Source organism: Staurois parvus, unplaced genomic scaffold, assembly GCF_062004578.1.
Source record: "Staurois parvus isolate SC_StPar_1 unplaced genomic scaffold, SC_StPar_1.0 ptg000811l, whole genome shotgun sequence".
In the NCBI taxonomy this organism is placed as follows: Eukaryota; Metazoa; Chordata; class Amphibia; order Anura; family Ranidae; genus Staurois; species Staurois parvus.
In genome coordinates, this window is record NW_028318607.1 from 283,944 (window position 1) to 301,672 (window position 17,729).

At 42.3% G+C, this 17,729-nt stretch overlaps 1 protein-coding gene across 2 annotated transcripts in view; it reads left to right on the forward strand.

Moving 5' to 3' along the window:
• Window positions 1-17,729, forward strand: part of ATL1 (atlastin GTPase 1) — a 104,335-nt gene that overhangs the window by 40,962 nt on the left and 45,644 nt on the right. For both annotated transcript variants that reach the window (XM_089654857.1, XM_089654858.1), the window contains exon 6: window positions 4,440-4,496. In XM_089654857.1, coding sequence (XP_089510983.1) covers window positions 4,440-4,496 — 57 coding nt within the window. The remainder of the gene's footprint in view (window positions 1-4,439; window positions 4,497-17,729) is intronic.

Below are 17,729 nucleotides of genomic sequence, written 5' to 3' on the forward strand. Positions count from 1 at the left end.
AAGGGGGGATATGATCTCCATGTATAATACATAAGGGGGGGATATGATCTCCATGTATAATACATAAGGGGGGATATGATCACCATGTATAATACATAAGGGGGATATGATCTCCGTGTATAATAAGGGGGGATATGATCACCATGTATAATACATAAGGGGGGATATGATCTCCATGTAGAATACATAAGGGGGGGGGTATGATCTCCATGTATAATACATAGGGGGGGATATGATCTCCATGTATAATACATAGGGGGGATATGATCTCCATGTACAATACATAGGGGAGGATATGATCTCCATGTACAATACATAGGGGGGGATATGATCTCCATGTATAATACATAAGGGGGGATATGATCTCCATGTATAATACATAAGGGGGGATATGATCTCCATGTATAATACATAAGGGGGGATATAATCTCCATGTATAATACATAAGGGGGGATATGATCTCCATGTATAATACATAAGGGGGGATATGATCTCCATGTATAATACATAAGGGGGATATGATCTCCATGTATAATACATAAGGGGGATATGATCTCCATGTATAATACATAAGGGGGGATATGATCACCATGTATAATACATAAGGGGGGATATGATCTCCATGTATAATACATAAGGGGGGATATGATCTCCATGTATAATACATCAGGGGTTCATATAGTGAACTCGGTGTAGAGTTATTCACCCTGAGGTCATAACAGAGGACAAGGGGGCGCTCTTTACGTCTGGAGAAAAATAAATTTAATCTCCAAACACAGAAAGGTTTCTTCACAGTAAGAGCTGTGAAAATGTGGAATAGACTCCTTCAAGAGTTGGTTCTGGCCAGCTCAGTGGATTGCTCTAAAAACATCCTGGATTCTTTCTTAGATACACAGAATATAACTGGATATAACATTTATAGGTAAAGTTGATCCAGGGAATATCCGATTGCCTCTCGGGGGATCAGAAAGGAATTTTTTTCCCTGCAGGAGCAAATTGGATCATACTTTGCTGTTTTTTTTTCCTTCCTCTGGATCAACTGTGGGCAGGGGCGGACTGACAACTCATGGGGCCCCCGGGCAATAGGGGATCATGGGGCCCCTGTGTCCTTGCCCAAACTCAAAAAAGCCTATGAAAAAGGTACAAGGGGCAGCTCATGGGGCCCCCTACTGACCCTGGGCCCTTGGGCAGTGCCTGAGTTTCCAAATGGTCAGTCCGCCCCTGACTGTGGGTGTAGGATTATAACTTTTTTTTACATTTTTTTATGGTTGAACTGGATGGAGTTTTGTCTTTTTTTCAGCCAGACTAACTATGTAATTATATGGGGCTGACGTTAAAACCTTGCACATTTATCATTTAAAGTGGAACTTCAGTCTCTCAATCAACATTGACTATTTTTAATCCTTGTGCTGCTAGCATTAGGAAATAGATAGGAAAGTATAGCATTTTTACTTGGTGGTCTGAATCCACATACAGTCTGAACTAGGAAAATCCACTCCTCCAGACTGACATCCACCCATTAAGGCATTTTGATATTTGCATACTGTATCTCCTCCCGAAAGCCATCTCCCTGCTTGCATATCACCTGGCTGAGAATTCTAGAGAGGAGTACTAAGGCAGGGTGCTATGATGCTTTCAGGAAGAAATGTACGGCACCCCGCCAGCCCTACCCCCAGCCATGATCTGCCTGCATTGAACAGAGAAGCACAGAGACCCAGTGATGACTTCACCTAATATGTCATTAAAACAGAACAGTTTCATTTAAAAACATTGATGGGGAAGGAGGGCAGGAGGAACCAGGGAAGGCAAAATATAATCAAAACAAACTTCTGCTTTAAGCATCTCAACATGCTCCTTTGGCTTACCAAAGAGAATAATATTTTTTCAAGCCTTTATTTTAAACAATTGGACTAATATAACTATCAGATCTTTTTTTATTATTTAGGTGACAGGTTTATGGGTAAGCATTCCCTTAAAAAAAGAAAGCATTTTTGGTTCTTGAAAAGAGCTGATGCCTGGATTACCTGTACGCTGAGCACATAATAATAGGTTACATGTATCAGCCTGTGGATTGATTATAGGTATAGAGTGAGATAGGAAATGCCGTGTCCTTGTCACCGCCATCTCTGCAGAATGGCAGCGCAATGCTTCTTACTCACCTTGTGTGACTCACTTCTATCTGACACTGCGGAGTCCATGCAGAACAATTAATGTCTAGCCTAGCAACAGGCGGAATATCTCCAGTCCTAGGCATACGAAGGGAAGAGAACTCATAGCAACCAATTCGACTCCAGATGTCGGTTTCCTTGTGCAATTTGCCTGATGACTTGGCATTTATGACATAGCAGTGTGGCCGATATTAAAGCACTGCATCCAATAAACGTTAACCAAAACAATTTTTTAGCGACACTCTGGACTTTTGAGGTGCTGATAGATGACAAGCTAAATTGATTTTTTACAAATTAGTTAAAAACTTTCAAAAAACTGTAAAATCCCTGAGCATGAGACACCCCTGTATGGTCAATGTTACATTTACCATATAAATATTTTATCCATGTCTATACCATAGTGATATATATATATATAGATATATATATAGATGTATATAGATATAGAGAGAGAGAGAGACAGAAGAAAATAAAAAAAAATGGATTGCTACATATAAAAACTTTTAATGTTGAAAAATTACCATACAAAAAAGTAATTAAAAATGGACACTTCTTTGTATGGTGATTTTTCAACATTAAATTTTTTTTATATGTAGCAATCCATTTTTCTTTTCTCTAAGATATTTTTCGACCACAGAACTGCCGCTCACTGGATATTTTCTCTTTTTCGGACCATTCTCTGAAAATCCTAGTAAGTCATCTTTACTACGTCTACATGCCTAAATGCATTGAGTTGCTGCCATGATTAGCAATTCGTGTTACCAAGCAATTGAACAAGTGTACCTAATAAAGTGGCCGGTGAGTATATATATATATATATATATAATATATATATAGAGAGAGAGAGGTGTATATATATATATATATATATATATATATATATATATATATATATATTATAAGCTTACTTTTAGGTAAAAATATAAAAATAGAGTTTACTACCACTTTCATTTAACCCCATATTTTGGGGGACTACATTGAAATTGAATATATGCTTTAAGATAAGACTGCAGAGGGTTGCATATATGAGATATGTTTTTGCAGGGGGTTGAATATACTCCGAATGGGGGTCTAACCCATAGCTGAGATATGAATATATAATCGAGCACTCGTGTCAGAATTGTACAGGTCATTATGTATTTTAACATTATTTGGGCAAAATATTAGTATTTTGTTGTTTATAATGCATCAAATAAATAACTAAATAAATAAATAGTATTTTTTATATACTTTTTTGCAATGTTTTGGATTACCATTTGTTATAATAATAATGTAGTATATTAATCCTTGATTTAACACGATTATTGGCGGGGTGTAGAGCCTAAGCCAGGTTTTTATGTGAAAGCTCTGTTGTAAAGGCTTCTCTATGCAGAACACATCTGCACCGCTAGAAACAAAAGATAGTGTTTCCCTGTTTATTATTATTATTATTTATTTAATTATTTCAGGTACTTATATAGCGCCGTCAATTTACACAGCGCTTTACATATATATTGTACATTCACATCAGTCCCTAACTCTCAAGGGGCGTACAATCTAAGGTCCCTAACCCTCAAGGGGTGTACAATCTAAGGTCCCTAACTTCATACATACATACACATACTAGGGACAATTTAGACAGGATCCAATTCACCTACCAGCATGTCTTTGGAGTGTGGGAGGAAACCAGTGTACCTGGAGGAGAGTCATGCAGGCACAGGGAGAACAAACAAACTCCAGGCAGGTGGTGCCTTGGTTGGGATTCGAGCCAACGATCCTAATACTGCCAGGTAGAAGTGCTAACCATTTAGCCACTGTGCTGCCAGAATCTGAACATAGATTCTTCCATCCACAAAAAAGAGGTGGATGGAGGGCAATAGCTCTTGGCTTCATGGGTGGTTTAGGTTCATGGGTGCGCTGCCCCAGTGGCTAAATGGTTAGCACTTCCGCTTGGCAGTACTAGGATCATTGGTTCTGAGTTAAACAGTTGACATCCAATAAATTGCAACAGATACAGTAATAACGCCACGCGTACTGCGGCCCCGACTGCTCCATCAGGGGCCATGTGCAGTTTATATATCCATGTACTCCTTGAGACAGGTTGTTATTTTTCTAATAAAGTGGATTCAAAAGTATGTGATTTTATTTCTAGCACAGTTTGAAGTCGTCTCACTTTCATTCTTTGGTGCGGGTCCCTTTGTGTGTAGTTCATTTATTGTTATATGGACTGGATGCAGAACTCACAGCTGAAGTATTTGATGTTTTTTTTTTTTTTTTCTTGTCTACACCTAGCTGTTCACAGAGTACGGCAGACTGGCTATGGAGGAGACGTTCCTGAAACCGTTCCAGGTCAGTGTGTCATCTACTATATATAGATACCTTGTAATCTGCCACTGGGTCCAATGTGGCGGATATTGGCAAACATGAGAATGACTTTAATAATGTGGTACACAGTGCAGAAATCCATTCTGTTACATTTATGTATACTATGGTACAAACCAATCGATGCAAATATTTCATCTGTATCTTTGGTCCAGGCTTTTATTAGCATGAAGTGGGGAAAGTGTGAAGTTGTACATTTTACAGCACTTTTATAATAACCTAAAGCTGAACTCTAGACAGATATGAAAGACACAGATTAATGCAGCTCTGTAGTTATTATTATTTTATTTATTTTTATTTATTTCAGGTACTTATATAGCGCCATCAATTTACTCAGCGCGTTACATATATATTGTACATCCACATCAGTCCCTAACCCTCAAGGGGCGTACAATCTAAGGTCCCTAACCCTCAAGGGGTGTACAATCTAAGGTCCCTAACTCACATTCATACACATACATGGTCCAATTTAGACTGGAGCAAATAAACCTGCCAGCATGTCTTTGGAGTGTGGGAGGAAACCCGAGTACCCGTAGGAAACCCACGCAGGCACAGGGAGAACATGCAAACTCCAGGCAGGTGGTGCTGTGGCTGGGATTTGAACCAATGACTCTAGTACTGCCAGGCAGAAGTGCTAACCACTGTGCTGCCATTATTATTATTATTATTATTTTTAGTAGTAATAATAATAATAAAAAAAAAAAATATATATATATATATATATATATATATATAAAAATATAATAATAATAATAAAAATAATTAAAATAAGAATTAAAAAAATAACAATAAAAAATTAATAATAATAATAATAATAATAATAAAATAATAATTACAAATAATTAATAATAATAAATAATAACTTCAAAAAATTATAAATTACACATATTTGTTAAAGCGGTATTAAACCCAAAAGCAAAAATGTATTTTATTGCAGCTTACCAATTCTTTGATGTGATGGCTGCATTAGTTTTCTTTGCTTTATTTCCTTTAGTGTTATCTGTTGATCCAGTCATTAAAGTGGTTGTAAAGGCTCAAGGTTTTTTTACCTTCATGCATTCTATGCATGAAGGTAAAAAACCTTCTGTGTGCAGCAGCTCCCCCAGCCCCCTCAATACTTTCCTGAGCCTTATCGCAATCCAGCGATGTGAACGACAGTCGTGGCTGTCCCGGGTGTCTGCCTCCCCTTTGGTTGAGACAGCAAGTGGGAGCCATTGGCTTCCGCTGCTGTCAATCACAGCCAGTCAGCCACTGAGGAGAGAGAGGGGGCAGGGCCAAGCCGCAGCTCTGTGTGTGAATGGACACATGGAGCAGTGGGAGCCCCCATAGCAAGCTGCTTTCTTTGGGGGCACCCGACAGGTGCGAGGGGCCAGGAAAGCCTGCGGGGTATCCATTCTAAAGAGCAATGCCAGGTAACAAGAGCAATCAGATAATGAGGTAGTAATATTATCCAGGAGACGTGGCAATGCGGAAAGGCTAAACATCCAGTGCCAGTATTAGGTGCACCGGACCTATTCCTGCCTTGCAGGGCTCTGATCCCCGCCAGGAACGTGATTTTCAAGCAGTATTTATGTTCTATAAAAAATGCAAAAAGGAAATGAGGAATAGTGGACACGAATACAAATCCACCTTCATGTATACAAACCATTAAAATATTTCCCAAACCTAAAAATATGACTACATTGTAATAACACAGCTCTGGAGAAGCTGCAGTCATGACCGAACAAACAAGTAAAACAACCCAGGGGGCCATCACTGGTCTGTAATTCAGTTCAGCCAGTCTTGAGATTCAGACACCCCGGCCAGACAACACAGCAAGGTTGGAGTTCTCACTTTTTCATAATGAGATCCATTGTAAAAACATATCCATCTAATGCATTTTTGGTCTGTAGCATTTTTCATATTTAGGTCAGTTGAAAAAGGTTCTTCATATAGTATGTTAAAATGTGTCTTATTCTCCAAGAATAATCCGTACGGATCCACGGCTAAATGCACATGGAATCTATTTTTCATTAAAGTGGTTATAAAGGCTCAAGGTTGTTTTTACCTTTGTGAAGGTAAAAAACCTTCTGTGTGCAGTCCCCTGCCCCCCTCCCCCCCTATTACTCACCTAAGCCCCCTCTCGATCCGGCGATGTGCACTGGAGTCTTTATTATTATTATACAGGATTTATAAAGTGCCAACAGTTTGCTCAGCGCTTTACAATACAACGGGAGACAATACAGCAACAATACAGTTCAATACAAGAGGGATAGGAGGGCCCTGATCCTTGGAGCTTACAATCTAGGAGGGAGGGGCTAGTGGTACAAAAGGTAGTAACTGTGGGGGATGGACTGGTAGGAGGAATAGAAGATTCCATTATTAGCTGACGGCTAATTTTCTTATTCCGTTGGGCAATGGGAAGCCAGTGAAGGGATTGGCAGAGAGGAGTGGAAGACACTGAGTGGAGCCCAGTGGAGGGATTGGCAGAGAGGGATGGAGGACACTGAGTGGAGGCCAGTGGAGGGATTGGCAGAGAGGGGTGGAGGACACTGAGTGGAGGTCAGTGGAGGGATTGTCAGAGAGGGGTGGAGGACACTGAGTGGAGGCCAGTGGAGGGATTGGCAGAGAGGGATGGAGGACACTGAGTGGAGGCCAGTGGAGGGATTGGCAGAGAGGGATGGAGGACACTGAGTGGAGGTCAGTGGAGGGATTGTCAGAGAGGGGTGGAGGACACTGAGTAGAGGTCAGTGGAGGGATTGGCAGAGAGTTATGGAGGACACTGAATGGAGGCTACTGGAGGGATTGGCAGAGGGGGATGGAGGACACTGAGTGGAGGCCAGTGGAGGGATTGGCAGAGAGGAGTGGAGGACACTGAGTGGAGACCAGTGGAGGGATTGGCAGAGAGGGATGGAGGACACTGAGTGGAGGCCAGTGGAGGGATTGGCAGGAGGGATGGAGGGCACTGAGTGGAGGCCAGTGGAGGGATTGGCAGAGAGGGGTGGCAGATATGCAACGATTAGTAAGGTGGATGAGTCTGGCAGCAGCATTCATGATAGACTGAAGAGGGGATAGCCTGCGATGAGGTCGGCCAATGAGGAGGAAGTTACAATAGTCAAGGGGAGAGATAACAAGGGAGTTGCTTATTCAACAGGGGGCAGTACTGTCCATTATTATTATAATACAGGATTTATATAGAGCCAACAGTTTGCGCAGCGCTTTAAAATATAAGGGAGACAGTACAATTACAATACATTTCAGTACAGAGGGAATAGGAGGGCCCGGATCATGGAGTTTACAATCTAAAGGAAGGGGGAGGTGATACAAAAGGTGATAGCTGTGGGGGATGATCTGGTGGAGGTGATTCAAGTACAGTTCTTAGGTGGAGGTGGCTTCCCTGAATAAGTGAGTTTTCAAAGATCACCTAAAGGCAAACAGGGTGGGGGCTGTCCGGACATGCTGTGGTAAGGAGTTCCAGAGGATGGGAGGCTCTGGAGAAGTCCTGGAGGCGAGCGTGGGAGGAGGTGATGAGGGAGCTAGAGAGGAGGATACCATGGGAGGAGCGGAGCGGGTGATTTGGGCGATATCTGTGGATGAGGTTGGTGATGTAGCTAGGGGCAGTGTTGTGGATGGCTTTGTATGCTGTGGTTAGTATTTTGGATTGTATATGTTGGGTTAGTGGAAGCCAATGAAGGGATTGGCAGAGAGGGGCTGCAGTCGCTGATCGGTTGGTAAGGTGTGTGAGGCTAGCAGCAGCATTCATAATAGACTTTTTTATTTGGATTAGACCCTGGAAAGCTTGTCCGTGGGTGCAACTAAAATAAAATAAAATAATTATTCATAGTTTGTAAAACTCCACAGAAAGCAGGCATGAAGCAACAGAGTAACAATCTAAAATGTATATAAAATAAAATTGCTTTTACACCAGGTTATACAAGACCGAGGTGTCCTTATGAAGCACATGGTCTGCCTAGTTGATGGGTAAAATAAAGAGGCTAAAAAATGATTATCAAGTGTCAACTATCAAGAGAGGTGAATTATTTTTGCAGAGTTTGTTATCACCACTAGGTGTCACTGCTCCACCTGTGGACATCTATTGGTAACAATGGGCGCAGCATTTTTATGGTGTGTACAAGTCCGCCTGCGCTTTCATTTTGTGTTCTTATCAAGTGGAAACCATACTGGATTTGTATCAGTTTTTTTTTTAATTTTATATTTTTTATAGTGATTTTTTTAAAATATGCTTTACATAATGACATCCAAATGCTTAGAATATTCTATAATCGCTTGGTTATATGGCAGTGTAGCACATACCTCTCATTACATTTTTTTAAAAAATAGACCTTCCCGTGAAAATGTAAGGTCTGCTTTACTTATCACCAGCACTCCTGAAATACTGTATAGCTTAAAAACCCTTGGGAAAAATAAAGCTTTGTGAAAAAAAAAACAAAAAAACCTGCAACAAAAATACTTACTTACCTTGGCCCTGGCTCCTATGCCTGCAGGAGGTTTGATTGATGTTACCATTCCTCACCACTGTCTTCTGGGAAAGCTAGAAGCAAGAAATTCCAGGGCTGAAAATGTTTTTTTTTTTCTTTTTCACAAAGCTTTTTTTTTTTTCGCTGGGTTTTTAAGCTATATGTATGGAGCGGGGTGAGGGATTGTAAGTAAAGTGGAGCTGAAAGATTTGTATCTTTACCCTCTGATTATGCATTATGGTCTGGTCTAAAAAATAAATAAATATTTTTTTCTGACTTTATGGTCCATTCACACAAGAATGCAGTGTGGGAAACCCGTTCTCTGCGCACATTTCCCACACTGCGTTCAAAACTGCAGTTGTGATCTGTAGCAAGCGTCAATATTAAATTAGATTTAGGCCAAAATGTATTCTGGTATATATATATTTGAAAATTGATCAGTCCTGATGCACTGACAGCCTCACTTCTTGAGGCCCTAAAATGCCGTCAGTACAAATGCCCCTTAAAGTGTTACTAAACCCCAGACCGTGCATTCACTATATCTGGTCTCCCCGGACCCTGCATTCACTATATCTGGTCTCCCCGGACCCTGCATTCACTATATGTGGTCTCCCCGGACCCTGCATTCACTAGATCTGGTCTCCCCGGACCCTGCATTCACTAGATCTGGTCTACCCGGACCCTGCATTCACTATATCCGGTCTCCCCGGACCCTGCATTCACTATATCTGGTCTCCCAGGACCCGGCATTCACTATATCTGGTCTCCCCGGACCCTGCATTCACTATATCTGGTCTCCCCGGACCCTGCATTCACTATATCTGGTCTCCCCGGACCCTGCATTCACTATATCTGGTCTCCCTGGACCCTGCATTCACTATATCTGGTCTCCCCGAGCCCTGCATTCACTATATCTGGTCTCCCCCGGACCCTGCATACACTATATCCAATCTCCCCGGACCCTGCATTCACTAGATCTGGTCTCCCTGGACCCTGCATTCACTATATCTGGTCTCCGCTGACCCTGCATTCACTATATCCAGTCTCCCCGGACCCTGCATTCATTATATCCGGTCTCCCCGGACCCTGCATTCACTATATCTGGTCTCCCCGGACCATACATTCACTATATCTGGTCTCCCAGGACCCTGCATTCACTATATCTGGTCTCTCAGGACCCTGCATTCACTATATCTGGTCTCTCAGGACCCTGCATTCACTATATCTGGTCTCCCACAGTACACAGAACATGGAAATGCAATTGGTTTTAGTAAATATAAACTACTAATTACCTTTTCTCATCAGATGTTAGAGCAGTCTTGTGACTTCTATCAGTGTCCAGCTGAGCACTGGTTAAAGCTTGTAGGAGGAGTTTTCTTTCTGCTCTGACTGTCCTATGAGGTTGCATGACCCTTGACCCTCTGTCTGGACAGCGCTGATTGGCCCTGTGCTGATCACATGCACTATCCCAAAGAGAAAGAAACTTTCTAGCCATACACACTAAACTGAGCATGTGCATAGTGACTGCTGGAGCTCTGTGCTACCAGCCGATGGATTGGGGACAGTAGAAGAAGGAGAGGATCAGAGAAGACAGGATCAAACAGCCTTTTTACACAATGCAGAGGATTAACCCCTTATGTTCCACAGTGAGTATAACAAGCATGCTTTACTGCATATACAGACTGATTGTACTGTTGTGGGTTTAGTAACACTTTAAACTACCCCTTTTTGGACAGTAGACAGTCTGAGTTATTTAGTATGAAGCACGGCAATGTTTTGGAAGTTGTCATTTTTTTTTCCACAATTATTTGTGCAGTGCAGCGCCAAATAATGACTCATAGATTTTTTTTTTTTACACTGATATTGCTAATAACAGTAAAGTTCCCTGTTATAAGCAATAGTTTTAGCTGTCATGAATGGGTTAACATTCATGGCAGCTTAGTACTATTCACATGCTGTGATTTGGTACAGGTAGCCAGGTACCATGTGATATCTGTGAGCCAATCACAGATTCACATTCACAACAGTAAGCAAGCAGTCATGAATGGAAACCATTCATTACTGATTGTTTGCATTGAAATCATGTGATCGCTATGACCAATCATCCATGATACCCAATTACCGGTAACAGTAACCTGCTGTGTCCAGTTAACACAGCGGTCACAGGAGTGGACACGTGATCCAGCCTGCCCCTGGCGCCCACTCGCAATATATGAACAGTGGGCCTGCAGTCAGCAACAGGATAAAATTTACAAGCAAAGACTCCTTCCCCAACCTTCCATGTGGTTTCATACAAGATTTCAATCAGAGACAACCTGCCCAAAATCAAAACACTGCTACGCTCTCTTCTTAGAAAATCCATAGTGCTCTGTGAATCTTTTCTCATGTAATAAATATTTCTTTGCAAAACAAAAACCAAAAATTATACATCTAGAAAAAAAAAATAAAAGATCAGTTTAAAAATGTGTAAACATTTGAAACATTACAAAAAACACAATAGAATTTACTCAAACCCATTACAGCTTTGTTTCACCGAGAATAAACTGAATATATTTAATTTACAATCAACAAGAGGAAAGCAGCTGAAGGAAACAGGAACTGTGCGGAATGTGTTGGCTGTGTGACCATAGCGAGGAAGATTATATGGTTCTGATTTTTCTAGAACTAGAATTGTAATCAGGATAAGAATCTTTCATAAAATAACAGAATTTAGAAGAGCCGGACACAGGACAGTCATAGCTGGCAAATATTACTGAATACCCAGCAGTTTTGTTTTCTAATATGAGTTGTTGAATCACTTGCCTACCAGGGAATATCTGATTGCCTCTCGGGGGATCAGGAAGGAATGTTTCCCCTGCAGGAGCAATTGGATCATGCTTTGCTGGGTTTTGCCTTCCTCTGGGTCAACTGTGGGTGTAGAACAGCAGTCACTACATGGTGGACCGAGGTCCGCGAACGGCCCCAGCAGCGCTGCTGCCTGGACCGCCAGCCCGCCATAACAGATCCGCCACTGAGCAGGGCGGTCATCATGGCAACGTGACATCACATGTGCGCTCCGCCCCTTTCAGCTCTCCGTCTCTCCAGCTCCAGCTCCCTACCTATACACAAGTGTCCAGCAAGGATCCCGGCACAGCTCCGGTCTGCCCTCAAGGTAGGGTGTAGTCTTACAAAATGTGCTCATCAGAGTGCCCCTTAACATAAAATGTACCCATCAGAGTGCCCCTTAATATAAAATGTACCCATCAGAGTGCCCCTTAATATAAGATGTGCCCATCAGAGTGCCCCTTAACATAAAATGTATCCATCAGAGTGCCCCTTAATATAAAATGTACCCATCAGAGTGCCCCTTAATATAAGATGTGCCCATCAGAGTGCCCCTTAACATAAAATGTGCCCATCAGAGTGCCCCTTAACATAAAATGTATCCATCAGAGTGCCCCTTAATATAAGATGTGCCCATCAGAGTGCCCCTTAACATAAAATGTATCCATCAGAGTGCCCCTTAATATAAAATGTGCCCATCAGAGTGCCCCTTAACATCAAATGTATCCATCAGAGTGCCCCTTAACATAAAATGTGTCCATCAGAGTGCCCCTTAATATAAGATGTGCCCATCAGAGTGCCCCTTAATATAAGATGTGCCCATCAGAGTGCCCCTTAATATAAGATGTGCCCATCAGAGTGCCCCTTAATATAAAATGTGTCCATCAGAGTGCCCCTTAATATAAGATGTGCCCATCAGAGTGCCCCTTAATATAAGATGTGCCCATCAGAGTGCCCCTTAATATAAGATGTGCCCATCAGAGTGCCCCTTAATATAAGATGTGCCCATCAGAGTGCCCCTTAACATAAAATGTGCCCATCAGAGTGCCCCTTAATATAAAATGTGCTCATCAGAGTGCCCCTTAATATAAAATGTGCTCATCAGAGTGCCCCTTAATATAAAATGTGCTCATCAGAGTGCCCCTTAACATAAAATGTGCTCATCAGAGTGCCCCTTAATATAACTGTGCCCATCAGAGTGCCCCTTAATATAACTGTGCCCATCAGAGTGCCCCTTAATATAAGATGTGCCCATCAGAGTGCCCCTTAATATAAAATGTGCCCATCAGAGTGCCCCTTAATATAAAATGTGCCCATCAGAGTGCCCCTTAACATAAAATGTATCCATCAGAGTGCCCCTTAATATAAAATGTATCCATCAGAGTGCACCTTAACATAAAATGTGCCCATCAGAGTGCCCCTTAATATAACTGTGCCCATCAGAGTGCCCCTTAATATAAAATGTGCTCATCAGAGTGCCCCTTAATATAAATGTGCTCATCAGAGTGCCCCTTAATATAAAATGTATCCATCAGAGTGCCCCTTAATATAAATGTATCCATCAGAGTGTCCCTTAATATAAAATGTATCCATCAGAGTGCCCCTTAATATAAGATGTGCCCATCAGAGTGCCCCTTAATATAAAATGTATCCATCAGAGTGCCCCTTAATATAAAATGTATCCATTTATGTTAAGGGGCACTCTGATGGATACATTTTATGTTAAGGGAAACTCTGGCGGGCCCATTTTATGTTAAGGGGGCACAAATGGGCACATACTGTGGAAAGGGGCACTCTGACGGGAATACCTGATGTAAGGTGGCAATGTGTTGGAAATACCTGATGTAAAGGGGCGCTGTGATGGGGACAACTGATGTGATGGGAATACCTGATGTAAGGTGGCAATGTGTTGGAAATACCTGATGTAAAGGGGCGCTGTGATGGGGACAACTGATGTGATGGGAATACATGATGTAAAGGGGCGCTGTGATGGGGACAACTGATGTGATGGGAATACATGATGTAAAGGGGCGCTGTGATGGGGACAACTGATGTGATGGGAATACATGATGTAAAGTTGCACTCTGATGGTGACACCTAATGTAAGGGATCAGAAAGGGAGAATGTCACCAGCACACGGAGGATCACCAATATGGATCCAAAGGTTTTAATGAACGATCGCATAGTTACAGCAAGGCAACACTTCGGAGTCTCGCAGGACCCCTTCATCAGGCATGCGACACATGCGTGATGAAGGGGTCCTGAGAGACTCCGAAACGCTGCAGCACCCACTTATACAAACAGCCATTTTTAACGCAGGAACGTGTGCGTTTGGATTGTACACTTCCCTAATGTAAGAGGGTACACTGATGGGCACACCCTATTCGGACCTCGGCCAGAAGAAAATTTTAGTGACCGGACCTCCTCGAATTTTAATTCAGTACCCCTGGAATAGGACTATATTTTTTTTTTTACAGCTGGACTGGATGGAATTTTGTATTTTTTCAGTCAGACTAACTATGTAAAGCAATTTTTTAATTTTTTGCACACGATAAAATCTTTTTTTTTTGCTAAAAACTGCTGTAATCCCCCTCCCCAAAAGTTAAATGACCCTAGAGATTAAAATGGTGGTAGTTGCAATATTTTATGTTGCACAATATTTGCGCAGTTATCTATCAGGTAGAAATACACTAAAATAGATTTTAGTGGAAACAAACACAATATTATCCTCAATCTTTGAGCAAAATATGAAAGATTGGGTTGTGTCAAGTAAATAGATACCAAACATGTCAAGTCTTTAAACTGTGCATGACCGTGGAATTGCAAAAATAACTATGATACTCAAAATTTTCCACAGGCGGCATTTTAAAAGCATTTCCAGGTGATCAGTTTAGAGTTAACAGTGAATAACAACCACAGAATAACTGCTTTCACTCTGACGTTTGCGATGATACCTCATTTGTGTGACGCAATTATTGTTTACATACATGTACCTGCCCTATACTTTTAAAAAATGTCATTATTTTAATTTCTTTTCTATATTTCTTTTTTTTCTTTTACTTTTTTTATTTATTTTTTAACTTTATTGCTAACACAGGGGCTAACAAGTCCCCTATGTGATAGTATGGGCAGGTGAAAGGTGCTCCCCAATGTCTCCCCTGCCCTACAATACAGTATCAAGTAGGGATCAGGGAAGGAATGTTCTTCCCGAATTCCTCCTACACTCACCTGGCTAGCTGTATCCCATGGTCTCCCTGGAGGAACAGGAGAGCCTGGGAACCACCACGGGTACTGCTGGTGGGGAGGTTGGGGGTCACATTGAAAAACCCATAAAAGTGATCTAGAGCCACCCAGATTATATTTATCGGAAAGCTGGTATCAAGCTCATGGAGAGGCCCCAACTTGTAAAGGGTTTCTGGGGTGGGTGGTCCCCATATATTTAGAGGTAGAGTCTGAGAGATCCCAACTTGTAAAGGGTTTCTGTGGTGGGTGGTTCCCACATATTTAGAGGTGCAGTCTGGGAGGCCCCAACTTATAAAAGGTTTTTGTGGTGGGTGGCCCCCATATATTTAGAGGTGGAGTCTAGGAGGCCCCAATTTGTAAAAGGTTTTTGTGATGGGCGGTCCCTGCATATTTAGAGGTGGAGTCTTGGTGGCCACAACTAGTTAAACGTTTTTGTGATATGTGGTTCCCCACATATTTAGAGGTGGATTCTGGGAGGTCCCAACTTGTAAAAGGTTTCTGTGGCAGGCGGTTCCCATATATTTAGAGATGCAGTCTGGGAGGCCCCAACTTATAAAGGGTTTTCCTGATGGGTGGCCCCCATATATTTAAAGGTGGAGTCTGGGAGGTCCCGACTTGTAAAAGGTTTCTGTGGTGGGTGATCCCCACATATTTAGAGGTGCAGTCTGGGAGGCCCCAACTTATACAGGGTTTTTGTGGTGGGTGGTCCCCACATATTTAGAGGTGGAGTCTAAGAGACCCTACTTATAAAGGTTTTTGGTGATGGGCAGTTCCCACATATTTAGAGGGGTGAAGTCTGGGAGGTCCCAAGTTGTAAAGGATTTCTGTGGTGGGTGGTCCCCACATATTTAGAGGTGCAGTCTGGGAGGCCCCAACTTATACAGGGTTTTTGTGGTGGGTAGCCCCCATATATTTAGAGGTGGAGTCTAAGAGACCCTACTTATAAAGGTTTTTTGTGATGGGCAGTTCCCACATATTTAGAGGTGAAGTCTGGGAGGTCCCAATTTGTAAAGGGTTTCTGTGATGGGTGGTCCCCACATATTTAGAGGAGGGTTCTGAGTGGTCTCAATCAGTAAAGTGTTTGTGATGGGTAGTCCCCACATACTTAAAGGAAGGGTCTGGACAGGACCAATTCATAAAGTGGTTGCAATTGGGGCATGCATGCCTGGAAACTGGGTGGGTAAAATGCATACCATGGGCGCAGGGTTATCAGAGTCCCGGAATTCAGGACCATAATGTTGGTATGTATGGTTTGGTGGAGGTTACAAAAGATTATGCTGACACACAATGCGGAGGTATGGTCCATTGTTGTCACTACCAGTAAGGTGACCGAGAGCATGGAGGGACTGCTTGTAGACAGAAAGTTGTTTCCCGTGATCTCAGGCTCCCTGAAGGAACCGAAGTGCCTGTGAACCACCACAGATGCCACTGCTGGTGGGGAGGTTGTGGTCATATTGAGAGCCCCATAAAAGTGATCTAGAGCCACCCAGATTACCTTTATCGGGGAGCCGGTACCAAGCTCATTGCTGCAGTAGTAGCTGTAAGCTTGATTTAACCACTTGTCTACCATGCCGTTTATAAACGTACCTTGGTAAAGAAGTAGTTAAAGGGACATTATCTCTTAAAGTGTATTTTAGAGCAGAAAAAAAAAATATATATATATATAGTGCATCGCTTTTCAGAGGTGAGTCTCTTTAGCTGCATGTCTAAATCTATCCCTGCAGTGCGAACAGGACCAGGGGCGGACTGACCATTTGGAAACTCGGGCACTGCCCGAGGGCCCGCGGTCAGTAGGGGGCCCCATGAGATGCCCCTGGTACCTTTTTCATAGGCTTTTTTGAGCTTGGGCAAGGACACATGGGCCCCCATGATCCCCTATTGCCCGGGGGCCCCATGAGTTGTCAGTCTGCCCCTGAACAGGATGCATAAGAAACAATTGTTTTCTATATGCTCTCGCAGTGACTGGCATTTATTCAGTGCAGATACATGTCAGTCACTGCGTGATGTGTGGATGAGTCCTAAGACGTGAGCAGAAAATCGAACGTAACCTTGCTTCAGTTGCCTCCTAGGTGTTCCAGTGAAGGATGCTGAACAGTAATGATTTTAGGCATGCAACACGTGACCACAAATCACCGCGTGCTCTCAGCTTGGGCCCCTTGGCGTATATAGGATACAATGTAACTGTGCACAATAATGGCCCATTCACACCAGAAACTACCGAACTGACGGGTTTTCCTTGCACCTATACATGCATTACATGTACATTTTCCATGAAGGTGATGAGCGTTTTACATGAAGTTGACACGGGTTTTACATGCCGTTGATGCATGTTTTACATGAAGTCGATATGTGTTTTACATACAGTTGATTGATGCACGTTTTACATGAAGTTGACGCACATTTTACATGCAGTTGATGCGCATTTTACATGAAGTTGACACGTGTTTTACATGCAGTTGATGCGTGTTTTACATGCAGTTGATACACGTTTTACATGAAGTTGACACATATTTTACATGCAGTTGATGTGCATTTTACATGAAGTTGACACGTGTTTTACATGCAGTTGATGTGCATTTTACATGAAGTTGACACGTGTTTTACATGCAGTTGATGCACGTTTTACATGAAGTTGACGCGTATTTTACATGCAGTTGATGTGCATTTTACATGAAGT